At 40.0% G+C, this 14,412-nt stretch overlaps 2 protein-coding genes across 3 annotated transcripts; both read right to left on the bottom strand.

The window, feature by feature from the left end:
* Positions 1 to 2,882: 2,882 nt before the first annotated feature.
* LOC115014793 (signal-regulatory protein beta-2-like) lies at positions 2,883 to 5,268 on the bottom strand. Of its 2 annotated transcripts, XM_029441852.1 has the most exons (6): positions 5,205 to 5,268; positions 4,734 to 5,063; positions 4,128 to 4,484; positions 3,850 to 3,969; positions 3,654 to 3,712; positions 2,883 to 3,525 (listed from the first exon to the last, which is right to left on the bottom strand). In XM_029441852.1, the coding sequence occupies exons 1-6, from the start codon at positions 5,245 to 5,247 to the stop codon at positions 3,373 to 3,375; spliced, it is 1,062 nt and encodes a 353-aa protein (XP_029297712.1). In that variant the 5' UTR covers positions 5,248 to 5,268; the 3' UTR covers positions 2,883 to 3,372. The 2 variants fall into 2 exon arrangements, with proteins under 2 accessions (XP_029297712.1, XP_029297713.1); XM_029441853.1 differs by lacking the exon at positions 5,205 to 5,268 and having other exon boundaries at positions 3,850 to 3,972; positions 4,128 to 4,865.
* Positions 5,269 to 11,160: 5,892 nt separating this feature from the next.
* LOC115015007 (signal-regulatory protein beta-2-like) lies at positions 11,161 to 13,404 on the bottom strand. Its single transcript, XM_029442174.1, has 7 exons — positions 13,361 to 13,404; positions 13,004 to 13,068; positions 12,533 to 12,862; positions 11,927 to 12,283; positions 11,647 to 11,769; positions 11,451 to 11,509; positions 11,161 to 11,322 (listed from the first exon to the last, which is right to left on the bottom strand). Exons 1-7 carry the CDS (start codon positions 13,402 to 13,404, stop codon positions 11,161 to 11,163), a joined length of 1,140 nt encoding a protein of 379 aa, XP_029298034.1.
* Positions 13,405 to 14,412: the final 1,008 nt, after the last annotated feature.

Here is a 14,412-nt window from a genome sequence, read left to right as displayed (position 1 = left end):
CAGGGTCTTGTTCGCGAGTGAGGGGACGATGGAGTGAAATTGGCCAGAGAATCGGCGCAGCGGGGGCGGTATTGCATTCGCTTTACGACACCGTTGTGACGAAAAGAGAGCTGAGCCAGAAGGTAAGGCTCTGGATCAACCGGAAGATCTTCGTTCCTACCCTCACCTAAGGTCATGAAGGATGGGTCATGACCGAAAGAACGAGATCGCGGATCCATACATCCGGATGGATGGCGTTTGATTGGTGTATATTTTAAAATGTATTTGTTACAGAAAGATGAAGGATCCGTCTATAGGTGAATATAAATGGAGCCAACCAATACATACTTTCCAATGATGACCCTATAGAAGCAGACAGAGAGGGGGAGGGCTGTAATAATACCTCTATACCTCGTGGAGAGAAAGGCAGGAACAAAAACTTAAACTTTGTTTAATTAAAAGCTTTCTACAGTGGATAACCTCACAATAACAGGAACACCTGTTGCAGTCAAAGTCTGGCATCAAAAGTATAACCAAAAACAAGAGTGGGTTTCTAGCACAAGGTTTCTAGAGAATGAAAACAGAAAAACTGCCATAACATTCAGCAGACTGCTGAGTTGTGGTTTGTGGCCTCATAAGGGTCAACATTATTGACCACAAGCCGAAACACAAAGGTTTGACAATGAAGTTTTTACAGAACTAATGTTCCATTTGCTGCCTTCTTGCTTTCAGCCACTGATCCCCTTATGTTTTTGTTTTTGTTGGGTTTTGCTACTTTTTTCCATTGTGATGCTATCTGACTGAATGTTAAGATATTGTATCTTAATGAGACCTTTTTGGTTAAATAAAGTTTAAAAATAAATTCAAATCAATGATTTCCCGATACAATGCTGTGTCCAGCCCCTGCACACATACTGTTATACACATAACAGTTAAATATACCGAACGGTGGATGTAGGAAAAAGTAACAACTGTAAAATGTAATTTTAAACAAAAGCCCTGCAGTGCATACGTTCATGTACTTTGATACTGCTTTGTACCATCTGCTTTTTCTTTGTGTGTACAGCACTGCTTGCATCTGACACACAGACAGAAGCAGATAGACATGCATTCACCGTCACCTCTGACAAACAAATGATGCATGGAAACTTGAGCATTGTTGTGGTTGGGCTTCAAACTAAGATGCCAAAAAAAAGGGGCTTTTTTACTCTCACTCTCTATTCTGGCCTAAGGAAGCTGGGCGTGCACTGCTGATTTAAAAAGATGTTTTTTATGACACTGTTCTGCGGTTTGGTGCTTTTCATTGGTAGTTGCTTTCAAATGTGGGAGGTGCTTAACATTTTCTGGTCCTCCCTCTTTTTTGGACTGCAGTTTGGCAGATAATCGACAAAAAGGTTTGACAACCTCACTAAAGTCTGCTCCAATGCGCATCACTTGGCGCACTAATCGACTGGCAGCCTGTCCACATATATGACGAAGAAATCTTTACGTTTGAACTAAAGTGTATCTGTGATATATTGCAGATGCATATAGTTGTAGATGGTTGTAGATGGTTGCCTTTTTAAAAACGCACAACTGGCCCTTGTTTTGTTGCAGTGCGAGGAGCCATGTGAACAACATTATATTCAAATTGATACGTTCCCTTGAAGGTTTCAGGAAAGTTTCCAGAAACAAGCCTAATCCAAAAGAAGTATTTTGTTTGCAAAGTTTTCTGGCGGGGACATGTCAAAGTCACATCATCTCCAACACCAACAGTCTTTGTGTCAAAGATCGGATCGTGTGCGCATCCTGAAAAATGCTCTGCTCCAATGCGCATCACTTGGCACACTAATCGACTGGCAGCCTGTCCACATATATGATAAAGAAATCTTTACGTTTGAACTAAAGTGTATCTGTGATATATTGCAGATGCATATAGTTGTAGATGGTTGCCTTTTTAAAAACGCACAACGGACATTATTTGTACTTTGACTCATTTCCTTTCTTGCAACTTTACCCTCACTGAAAGCCATTTTGAAGCCCATAGTCAGGTCTGTTCTGAGTAAACAGCCTTGATGTTTGGTCAAGGGAGGAAGAAATGGCCCACCGCAGCCTGTCAGTCAGTGAACCTGTTGCTTGTGGCTTTGCTTTTTCTCATGATAGACATGCAATGGCCTTTACAAAGTGCTATAAGACTAGAAAGATGGAGGGCATTATTATATTTAATAGTCTTTTCATATTGTTTATTTTTAACCTGTTTTTTGTACAACGTTGTGGTGGACAAATGCACAGCAGTTCACTGCAACTAACTGGAGACGTTGCAGTTCATGTTCGGCATCTCAACAGCTGAGCCCCCTCCATGTATTTCCTATGTCACTGTGTACCAATCTCACTACAATCCATCCTGAACACATTTCACACAAAACCAAATTTCAACGTGCCGATGAAAAGTTGGGGGATCAAAAAGACTTATTAGGATACATCCTCCGGAAACCTTTCATGGCAATCCATCACAACATTTATTGAGATGTTATCAGTCAGGATCAAAGTGGTGGTTTGATTGACAGAGCCAGGCCACTATTGTGGGTGAAATACACATTTTACACAATGCTGTCGGCCTGAGTTAATGTTGATGGTCGAATCGGTAACATATTGTGTATTTCAAAATATAATCCAATAAAATCCAATAAAATTCAATAAAATCTAATTTGCGAAAGGCTTCACCTCCGTCTGCCTCAGAATCTCAAAATGGTTAAAATTAATGGATTTGAAGTGTGGTAAGAGATCGGCATGTGCAAGCACAAGTAAGAAAAATAAATATGAAATGATTATTATGTATATTTTAGCCTCCTGGGTTATTGATTTAAAAGTATTGTATTTGGTTTTTCTGTGTTATGAACATAAAAAACAACAACATATCAAGGTCACTTTCATATACTTTCATTTTAATTCCATAAAAATCTGCCTTCATAAAATCAGAGACAAAACAAAACTTTTGAAAAACCCTGAACATGGTGCACCGTAGCTTTGCATAGATACATATAGGAGAAGTTAACAGGCTTAAAACTACATTTCAGACAAAAGAGACGGATCGTAAACGACTCAACTTTGAATGAAAAAAATGCACAAAAATGTAACAAGAAATAATAGATAAGAGACGCTGTAGAATATCACCTTAAAAATCCACTAAAACTATTCCACAGTGCGTCATGATACTCCATGCCCTTCTGTCATACAATGCAAACAGATTGAACAAAACATAATGTCAAAGTTAAACATTCAAAATGTTTAAAGTTATCCAAATAAAAGTTTTTTTTAGCAATATCAGAAATGAAGCAGCATATTTACAACAGTGTGTCAGACAAAAATGATATTAGCTTTAATAAGCAAATCCAGTAGATTTTGATTATTTCACTAACGCCCTGACATCGGTGTAGATCGTCTCTCTCTCTGCCGCTTCTTCATTCCTTCTCTCTGCTCTTCCAGTTTTCCTCGTGTTGATGTTTGGTGCTCCAGGAGGAATGTCCATGTTGTTAGTTCACTGTAAATCACTCTGGATAAGAGCATCTGCAAAAAATAATGATTCCTCACCTCAAATATAATGTTTCAAGACAGCAGACCCAAATATTTACATATTTAGAAAGAAAAATGTGGCAATAACTTTTGCAGCGTCATCTTTTCTTTATAGACCATACCTGCTGACTTTGCTGATCACCGCTGGCTGGTGCAGCATTTGTTTGCGGAGCAACATCAGCTGTATTATAAAAAAAAACATAATTTTGAGATAAAATATGTCATAGGTTAATTTACACTAATCAGTTATGTAGATACTAGAAAGTTAGTTTTTGAAAAATACTGTTTATAGATTAATGTATGAGAAACTTATTTTACCGTTGCAACAATCACAAGTTTTCTTCTTGATGGTATACATATTGACGATCAGACTTATAGCCAAAGCAGCGCATAACAGAAACAGAACTGTGTTGGCCTTCTCCAAATCCCACATGTTGACTGCTAAAACAATATGAAAAGGATCAAATATGAAAGTTAACCAATACTTTGACATTATCACAATGCATGAGGAACACATATTTTGGGATCGCATCAGTTCCTACTAGATTACAAATGAATGATTATTAATGATTAATATGTAAGTGTTCTGCAGTTACCTTCAATTTCCAGTTTTGTCCGATCTCCAAAAAATATCTCCCCGCATGTGGCCACAGCACAGTAATAAGTCCCGGCATCAGAGGAGCTGACGTTTTTAGAGAAGTTGTAGATACATTTCCGTGGAGCGTGAGCCTCAGGACTCTTCTCACATCCATCACCACTGTTTCCATTAGCGTAAATGACTTTAGGATGAGATTCATCTGATCCAGATCTGAACCAGAACACACTGTGTTGTCCTGCACACATCTTGGTCTCAGAGTCAGAGAGGACTGAACACTGCAGAGTCACTGAGTCTCCTGGACGGACTGGATCAGATGGAAGGTCTTGAATGGTGGCAGTGATATCAGGTTCTGGTCCTGGGAAATACAAATGCATGAATAAAGGATAATAAAATTCAGGAATGTAAACGTTTGTTTGCTGTAGTTTATTTCAGAAATCATATAATAGCAAAGGGACAGTGCAGATGAAAGACAAGAAAACAATAAGTTGGTTAACATATTAAATTAAAGAGGCAAACACGTATTGTACACATATGTGTAATATATATAATAAATGTGAACCATCGGACAGTTATAACAATAACATCTAGTATAAAGTACATATACCTTTAATTCTCAGAAATGTTCCTTTCAAAAATGTCATATCAAGTAAGTCTACTTTTATACAGTAGTAAACTCCAGTATCGCTTGGCTCTGTTTTATTTATCTGCAGAAGAAATGTTTCAGGCCCTTGTTTTGTTACAGTGCGAGGAGTCATGTGAACAACATTATATTCAAATTGATGCGTTCCCTTGAAGGTTTCAGGAAAGTTTCCAGAAACAAGCCTAATCCAAAAGAAGTGTTCTGTTTGCGAATTTTTCTGGCGGGGACATGTCAAAGTCACATCATCTCCAACACCAACAGTCTTTGTGTCAAAGATCGGATCGTGTGCGCATCCTGAAAAATATAAAGAAACACAGATGAGTGATTAAAGATACATTAAGAATAATATATGCCCTGCTAACTGTACATGATAATCACATGGCAATGTATTAAATACACATCTGGAGTAAATTTGACATTTCTACATATACTTACGCCCCGCTCTGAGCATCAGCAGTAAATAAAATATGATCATCATCTTCTTGTTAATCCACTTGTATCTGCAGTTAAATTAGATCGTATTAGAAGAGGATTCGGCTTAATGTACTCATATGAAGTGGGAGGGAACTATTTCAGAGCAAGCTGATTGGCCTCTCCTTATGTTAGTATTTGGCTGTGCCACCACAGTGGAAATAATATCAACCATCTTTCCAACCTAAACACATGAAACAACACCAACAGCACGCTTCTGTTTCATGGTGGGTTTCTGTAACTGACACGGAGAGTAAACACAACAGATGATTTGATTCGTTGTGAACTACATTCATCAAAAACAATCTTGTTTTCCTTTACCTTTTCACAATGTGTACATGGACTTTATTCATGTTGTGAGACATTGCCTCTTTCTAGTTTGAGCGTAAACACAATAGATGATTTGATCTTAATGTGAACAGTCAAATACAAACTAAAAAACAAAGAGACAATCTGACAAAATACATTTGTGTGTTCTACATCTTTAGTATTTGCTTGTGAATGTAGTCTGATTTCAAGAAATCCTGAAATAGATAATAAACAATGATAAAAGTCAGGATTAATATTTCAACATGCTACATCAGGGGTCGGGAACCTATGGCTCGCGAGCCATATATGGCTCTTTCGATGACGCGATATGGCTCGCAGACAATTTTGAGCTGACATTTTTTAACATGATTAACAAGTAATAAACAATTACACTGTGTCATTTTAAAGTAAAACATTTAGCAGCGGATTTGTTTTTAGTTCTCCCCTCTCCTTTCCTCCGCTCTGTCTCAGGCTGCACAGCGCACACACTTACACACGTGTGTGTGTATGTGTGTATAGGTGTGTGTGTGTGTGTGTGTGTGTGTGTGTATAGGTGTGTGTATAGGTGTGTGTGTGTGTGTGTGTGTGTATAGGTGTGTGTGTGTGTGTGTGTGTGTGTGTGTGTGTATATGTGTGTGTATAGGTGTGTGTATAGGTGTGTGTGTGTGTATAGGTGTGTGTGTAGGTGTGGGTGTAGGGGTGTAGGGGGCAGAGCCCCGCCCGTCGCGAAACTGAGCAGAGGAGAAACTGCGCAAAGCAAGCAGTAGACGGGGGGGGGGTCAAACTCATTCACAGAGGGCCAACATTAAAAACTGGGACTACGTCGAGGGCCAAACACGGTCCACATTTATTGAACAGGATACACATAAAGTGCAAAAAGATATGGAACATATTTAAGTCAACTGCAGACGGATTGCTGAGCAGTTCAGTTTTCATTTCTGAGATTCTTCCTCAAATGTCTTTCCCCGTGGTTGTGCCATGCATTGATTTAATTACCAAAACCGGCGGGCCAGTTATGACAGACATATGATATTTTCTCGCTGGTCGGATATAATTGCCTTGAGTTTGACACCCGTGCAGAAAACACAGAAACGTGCTCACATATGAGATAAATAACGTAAGCGTTTAGTTTATTTAATAAAAGAGCACCTGTTCAATGAAACACTCATACCTCTATTAGTACTCGGAGACGTGTTATATTAAAAAATGCACACGTAAAGTTGCATTCAAATTTATATGGCTCTCAAGGAAATACATAAAAAAAATGTTTGTCTTTTATGGCTCTCCCAGCCAAAAAGGTTCCCGACCCCTGTGCTACATGATTGGCACACAGCTTCCTCCCCAGGTATTGAACGTTGCATTTATGTTGAATGCTTTAGCAATGATTTCATTTGATCAAAACACACTGTTTCTGATCGACTCACTCGTTCACAATACTGAACAAACTACATAGTCGGTAACAACAAATCTTTCAACTGAACTTGGACGAAATTATTTGAAACAGCAAACTGATTTGTGAGTTCCACCTCCAGCTGAAAACAGCGGCCTGCTGCGTCTATAAACGACTCTGATTAGAGCAGTGAGAGTGAAACAAAACACTAAATTTGTGTGCGGTAAAATCTAATCTAAGTTACTAAAACACTGTGTAGAGCCGAGGAGGACTGCAGGGTCAGGTGTTGATTCTCTGTGGTTTTGTTTTAACACACACATCTCACAAACAGGTAGTAGCCCGGTTTTCACCCAGATGTAGTGAACATTTTTACCAAATTTTCACTGCCATTATACGATAGTTAGGAGTTGGTTCATCGAGATAAGCAATATGTGGCGCCAATTCACCAATGGGAAAACGATTATGCCATTGCAGAAGACTGTTAGTCGAATCTCAAACAGTGAAAAACAATGTACGTCATCTTTTATTTGTAAAATCTGTTTACATTGCCCTTGTTTCTGCTCATTTTGCTTATTGATACCAACGTTTCCACCTTAGCTAAGCGTAAAAACTGTTTTGTGATATTTCAAGATTTTTTCAAATGTTCAGCGTTTCCACTCAGGTTTTTTTAAAGCGCAAATTGAAAATGGGGATAAAAACAGGTGGATGAAACGCACCTAGCAGGAAAAACACTTCCTGCTTTCTTACTGTGCGAACGCTTCTCTGCTAGCTCTTGCCCCTGCTTACCTCTGCTTGCATCTTTCTGCTAATATTAATTACATTTTCACGGATATGCCCCCCTGCACAGACTGACGTGGACATCTACAGAAGATTGCAGTACTTCAGGCAAAGATATTTCATCTAGAAGAGAGGGATACAACAATACAATGGACCCCAAAGGTGAAGCTACAGCTTGCCCCGGAGAACAGTCATGTAAATCACGTCTGGAATAAGCGTGGCGCAGGACTTAAAGCCACCCCTAACAAACTATAAGAACCCAACTTGACAGAAAGAGACTGGCCCCCGCTGCCATCATGCCGGCAACGGCTCACATCAACCCCCGCTACGCAACCGTGGATTGCAGCAGTGAACACGGCAAGGAATGCCCCGCCGCCACTGATGTCTCTACAGCTGGAAAACAGATTCCTACCGCTACAAACCAAGTCTGGATCCAACTCACCACCAGATGGTGATCAGTTGACAGCTTCGTCCCTCTCTTCACCCAAGTGTCCAAAACATGCGGCCTTAGATTAGATGATACAATCACAAAATCGATCATTGACCTTTGGCCTAGGGTGCTCTGGTACCACATACACTTATGAGCATCCTTATGTTCGAACATGGTGTTGTTATGGCCATTCCATGACTAGCACAGAAGTCCAACAACAAACGACGGTTCAGGTTTAGGTCAGGGAGGCCGTTCCTCCCAATCACGCCTCTCCAGCTGTCTCCATCGTTTCCCTCGTGTGCGTTAAAGTCTCCCAGCAGAACTACGGAGCCCCCTACTGGAGCTCCATACAGGACTTCATTCAGGGTCTCCAAGAAGGCCAAATACTCTGAACTGCTGTTTGGTGCATAGGCACAGACAAATATCAGAGTTCCCCCATAATCCGTAGGCGTATTGAGGCTACCCTCTCGTCCACCAGGGTGAACTCCAATTTAGCGGCGCTCAGCCGGGGACTTGTGAGTATCCCCACACCCGCCCGACACCTCACACTTTGGGCAACTCCAGAGAAGAATAGAGTCCAACCCCTATCCAGGATTACAGTTCCAGAACAAAGACTGTGCGTAGAGGTAAGCCCCACCAGATCCAATTGGTATGGCTCCACCTCCCGAAAGAATTCCAGCTCCTTCCCCCACAGAGAGGCGATGTTCCACGTCCCCAGAGCCAGCCTCTGCTGCCCGGGTCTGGTCCGTCGAGGTCCCTGACCATCACTGCCACCCGTGTTACAGCGTATCCGACCCCAGCATTTTTTCCCATGAGTGATGGGCCCACAGGATGGATGGATGGGAGGCACCATGTAGCTTTTTCGGACTGTGCTGTGTTTTGTGGATCTGGAGAAGGCATATGACCGGGTCCCCCGGGTGATACTGTGGGAGGTGCTGCGGGAGTATGGGGTGGGGGGGGGGGGGATGGGGTCACTTCTGAGGGCCATCCAATCTCTGTACACCCAAAGCGAGAGTTGTGTCCAGATACTCGGCAGAAAGTCGGGACTCGTTCCCAGTGGATGTTGGCCTCTGCCAGGGTTGCGCTTTATAACCAATCATGTTTGTGATATTCATGGACAGGATATTGAGTTGTAGTCGTGGAGGAGAGGGGTTGAAGTTCGGTGGCCTGAGGATCTCATCGCTGCTCTTTGCAGATGATATGGCCCTGATGGCATCATTGGTCTGTGACCTTCAGCAATCACTGGCTCGGTTCGCAGCCGAGTGTGAAGCGTTTGGGTTGGGTTTTATGACACTGTTCTGCGGTTTGGTGCTTTTCATTGGTAGTTGCTTTCAAATGTGGGAGGTGCTTAACATTTTCTTTTCTGGACTGCAGTTTGGCAGATAATCGACAAAAAGGTTTGACAGCCTCACTAAAGTCTGCTCCAATGCGCATCACTTGGCGCATTAATCGACTGGCAGCCTGTCCACATATATGATAAATAAATCTTTACGTTTGAACTAAAGTTTATCTGCGATATATTGCAGATGCATATAGTTGTAGATGGTTGCCTCTTTAAAAACACACAAGTGACATTATTTGTACTTTGACTCATTTCCTTTCTTGCAACTTTACCCTCACTGAAAGTCCTTTTGAAGCCCATAGTCAGGTCTGTTCTGAGTAAACAGCCTTGATGTTTGGTCAAGGGAGGAAGAAATGGCCCACCGCAGCCTGTCAGTTAGTGAACCTGTTGCTTGTGGCTTTGCTTGTTCTCATGATAGACATGCAATGGCTTATACAAAGTGCTGTGAGGCCAGAAAGATGGAGGGCGTTATTATATTTAATAGTCTTTTCATATTGTTTATTTTTAACCTGTTTTTTGTACAAAGTTGTGGTGGACAAATGCACAGCAGTTCACTGCAACTAACTGGAGACGTTGCAGTTCATGTTCGGCATCTCATCCCATGTATTTCTCATGTCACTGTACCCAATCTCACTACAATCCATCCAGAACACATTTCACACAAAACCAAATTTCAACGTGCCAATTGCGGGAGATGAAAAGTTGGGGGATCAAAAAGACTTATTAGGATACATCCTCCGGAAACCTTTCATGGCAATCCATCCAACATTTGTTGAGATAGTTCAGTCAGGATCAAAGTGGTGGTTTGATTGACAGAGCCAGGCCACTATTGTGGGTGAAATACACGTTTTACACAATGCTGTCGGCCTGAGTTAATGTTGATGGTCGAATCGGTAACATATTGTGTATTTCAAAATATAATCCAATAAAATCCAATAAAATCCAATAAAATTCAATAAAATCTAATTTGCGAAAGACTTCACCTCCGTCTGCCTCAGAACCTCAAAATGGTTAAAATTAATGGATTTGAAGTGTGGTAAGAGATCGGCATGTGCAAGCACAAGTAAGAAAAATAAATATGAAATGATTATTATGTATATTTTATCCTCCTGGGTTGTTGATTTAAAAGTATTGTATTTGGTTTTTCTGTGTTATCAACATAAAAAAACAACAACATATCAATGTCACTTTCATATACTTTCATTTTAATTCCATAAAAATCTGCCTTCATAAAATCAGAGACAAAACAAAACTTTTGAAAAACCCTGAACATGGTGCACCGTAGCTTTGCATAGATACATATAGGAGAAGTTAACAGGCTTTAAACTACATTTCAGACAAAAGAGACGGATCGTAAACGACTCAACCCTCCAATTTAATGAAAAAAATGCACAAAAATGTAACAAGAAATAATAGATATGAGACGCTGTAGAATATCACCTTAAAAATCCACTAAAACTATTCCACAGTGCGTCATGATACTCCATGCCCTTCTGTCATACAATGCAAACAGATTGAACAAAACATAATGTCAAAGTTAAACATTCAAAATGTTTAAAGTTATCCAAATAAAAGTTTTTTTTAGCAATATCAGAAATGAAGCAGCATATTTACAACAGTGTGTCAGACAAAAATGATATTAGCTTTAATAAGCAAATCCAGTAGATTTTGATTATTTCACTAACGCCCTGACATCGGTGTAGATCGTCTCTCTCTCTGCCGCTTCTTCATTCCTTCTCTCTGCTCTTGCCAGTTTTCCTCGTGTTGATGTTTGGTGCTCCAGGAGGAATGTCCATGTTGTTAGTTCACTGTAAATCACTCTGGATAAGAGCATCTGCAAAAAATAATGATTCCTCACCTCAAATATAATGTTTTAAGACAGCAGACCCAAATATTTACATATTTAGAAAGAAAAATGTGGCAATAACTTTTGCAGCGTCATCTTTTCTTTATAGACCATACCTGCTGACTTTGCTGATCACCGCTGGCTGGTGCAGCATTTGTTTGCGGAGCAACATCAGCTGTATTATAAAAAAAAACATAATTTTGAGATAAAATATGTCATAGGTTAATTTACACAAATCAGTTATGTAGATACTAGAAAGTTAGTTTTTGAAAAATACTGTTTATAGATTAATGTATGAGAAACTTATTTTACCGTTGCAACAATCACAAGTTTTCTTCTTGATGGTATACATATTGACGATTAGACTTATAGCCAAAGCAGCGCATAACAGAAACAGAACTGTGTTGGCCTTCTCCAAATCCCACATGTTGACTGCTAAAACAATATGAAAAGGATCAAATATGAAAGTTAACCAATACTTTGACATTATCACAATGCATGAGGAACACATATTTTGAGATTGCATCAATGTTCCTACTAGATTACAAATGAATGATTATTAATGATTAATATGTAAGTGTTCTGCAGTTACCTTCAATTTCCAGTTCTGTACCATCTCCAAAAAATATCTCCCCGCATGTGGCCACAGCACAGTAATAAGTCCCGGCATCAGAGGAGCTGACGTTTTTAGAGAAGTTGTAGATACATTTCTGTGGAGCGTGAGCCTCAGGACTCTTCTCACATCCATCACCACTGTTTCCATGAGCGTAAATGACTTTAGGATGAGATTCATCTGATCCAGATCTGAACCAGAACACACTGTGTTGTCCTTCACACATCTTGGTCTCAGAGTCAGAGAGGACTGAACACTGCAGAGTCACTGAGTCTCCTGGACGGACTGGATCAGATGGAAGGTCTTGAATGATGGCAGTGATATCAGGTTCTGGTCCTGGGAAATACAAATGCATGAATAAAGGATAATAAAATTCAGGAATGTAAACGTTTGTTTGCTGTAGTTTATTTCAGAAATCATATAATAGCAAAGGGACAGTGCAGATGAAATACAAGAATACAATAAGTTGTTTAACATATTAAATTAAAGAGGCAAACACGTATTGTACACATATGTGTAATATATATAATAAATGTGAACCATCGGACAGTTATAACAATAACATCTAGTATAAAGTACATATACCTTTAATTCTCAGAAATGTTCCTTTCAAAAATGTCATATCAAGTAACTCTACTTTTAAACAGTAGTAAACTCCAGTATCGCTTAGCTCTGTTTTATTTATCTGCAGAAGAAATGTTTCAGGCCCTTGTTTTGTTGCAGTGCGAGGAGTCATGTGAACAACATTATATTCAAATTGATGCGTTCCCTTGAAGGTTTCAGGAAAGTTTCCAGAAACAAGCCTAATCCAAAAGAAGTGTTCTGTTTGCAAAGTTTTCTGGCGGGGACATGTCAAAGTCACATCATCTCCAACACCAACAGTCTTTGTGTCAAAGATCGGATCGTGTGCGCATCCTGAAAAATATAAAGAAACACAGATGAGTGATTAAAGATACATTAAGAATAATATATGCCCTGCTAACTGTACATGATAATCACATGGCAATGTATTAAATACACATCTGGAGTAAATTTGACATTTCTACATATACTTACGCCCCGCTCTGAGCATCAGCAGTAAATAAAATATGATCATCATCTTCTTGTTAATCCACTTGTATCTGCAGTTAAATTAGATCGTATTAGAAGAGGATTCGGCTTAATGTACTCATATGAAGTGGGAGGGAACTATTTCAGAGCAAGCTGATTGGCCTCTCCTTATGTTAGTATTTGGCTGTGCCACCACAGTGGAAATAATATCAACCATCTTTCCAACCTAAACACATGAAACAACACCAACAGCACGCTTCTGTTTCATGGTGGGTTTCTGTAACTGACACGGAGAGTAAACACAACAGATGATTTGATTCGTTGTGAACTACATTCATCAAAAACAATCTTGTTTTCCTTTACCTTTTCACAATGTGTACATGGACTTTATTCATGTTGTGAGACATTGCCTCTTTCTAGTTTGAGCGTAAACACAATAGATGATTTGATCTTAATGTGAACAGTCAAATACAAACTAAAAAACAAAGAGACAATCTGACAAAATACATTTGTGTGTTCTACATCTTTAGTATTTGCTTGTGAATGTAGTCTGATTTCAAGAAATCCTGAAATAGATAATAAACAATGATAAAAGTCAGGATTAATATTTCAACATGCTACATCAGGGGTCGGGAACCTATGGCTCGCGAGCCATATATGGCTCTTTCGATGACGCGATATGGCTCGCAGACAATTTTGAGCTGACATTTTTTAACATGATTAACAAGTAATAAACAATTATATTGTGTCATTTTAAAGTAAAACATTTAGCAGCGGATTTGTTTTTAGTTCTCCCCTCTCCTTTCCTCCGCTCTGTCTCAGGCTGCACAGCGCACACACTTACACACGTGTGTGTGTATGTGTGTATAGGTGTGTGTGTGTGTGTGTGTGTGTGTGTGTATAGGTGTGTGTATAGGTGTGTGTGTGTGTGTGTGTGTATAGGTGTGTGTGTGTGTGTGTGTGTGTATATGTGTGTGTATAGGTGTGTGTATAGGTGTGTGTGTGTGTATAGGTGTGTGTGTAGGTGTGGGTGTAGGGGTGTAGGGGGCAGAGCCCCGCCCGTCGCGAAACTGAGCAGAGGAGAAACTGCGCAAAGCAAGCAGTAGACGGGGGGGGGTCAAACTCATTCACAGAGGGCCAACATTAAAAACTGGGACTACGTCGAGGGCCAAACACGGTCCACATTTATTGAACAGGATACACATAAAGTGCAAAAAGATATGGAACATATTTAAGTCAACTGCAGACGGATTGCTGAGCAGTTCAGTTTTCATTTCTGAGATTCTTCCTCAAATGTCTTTCCCCGTGGTTGTGCCATGCATTGATTTAATTACCAAAACCGGCGGGCCAGTTATGACAGACATATGATATTTTCTCGCTGGTCGGATATAATTGCCTTGAGTTTGACACCCGTG

Source organism: Cottoperca gobio, chromosome 10 (genome assembly GCF_900634415.1).
Source record: "Cottoperca gobio chromosome 10, fCotGob3.1, whole genome shotgun sequence".
NCBI lineage: Eukaryota > Metazoa > Chordata > Actinopteri > Perciformes > Bovichtidae > Cottoperca > Cottoperca gobio.
This window is presented reverse-complemented; position numbering and strand designations above follow the sequence as displayed.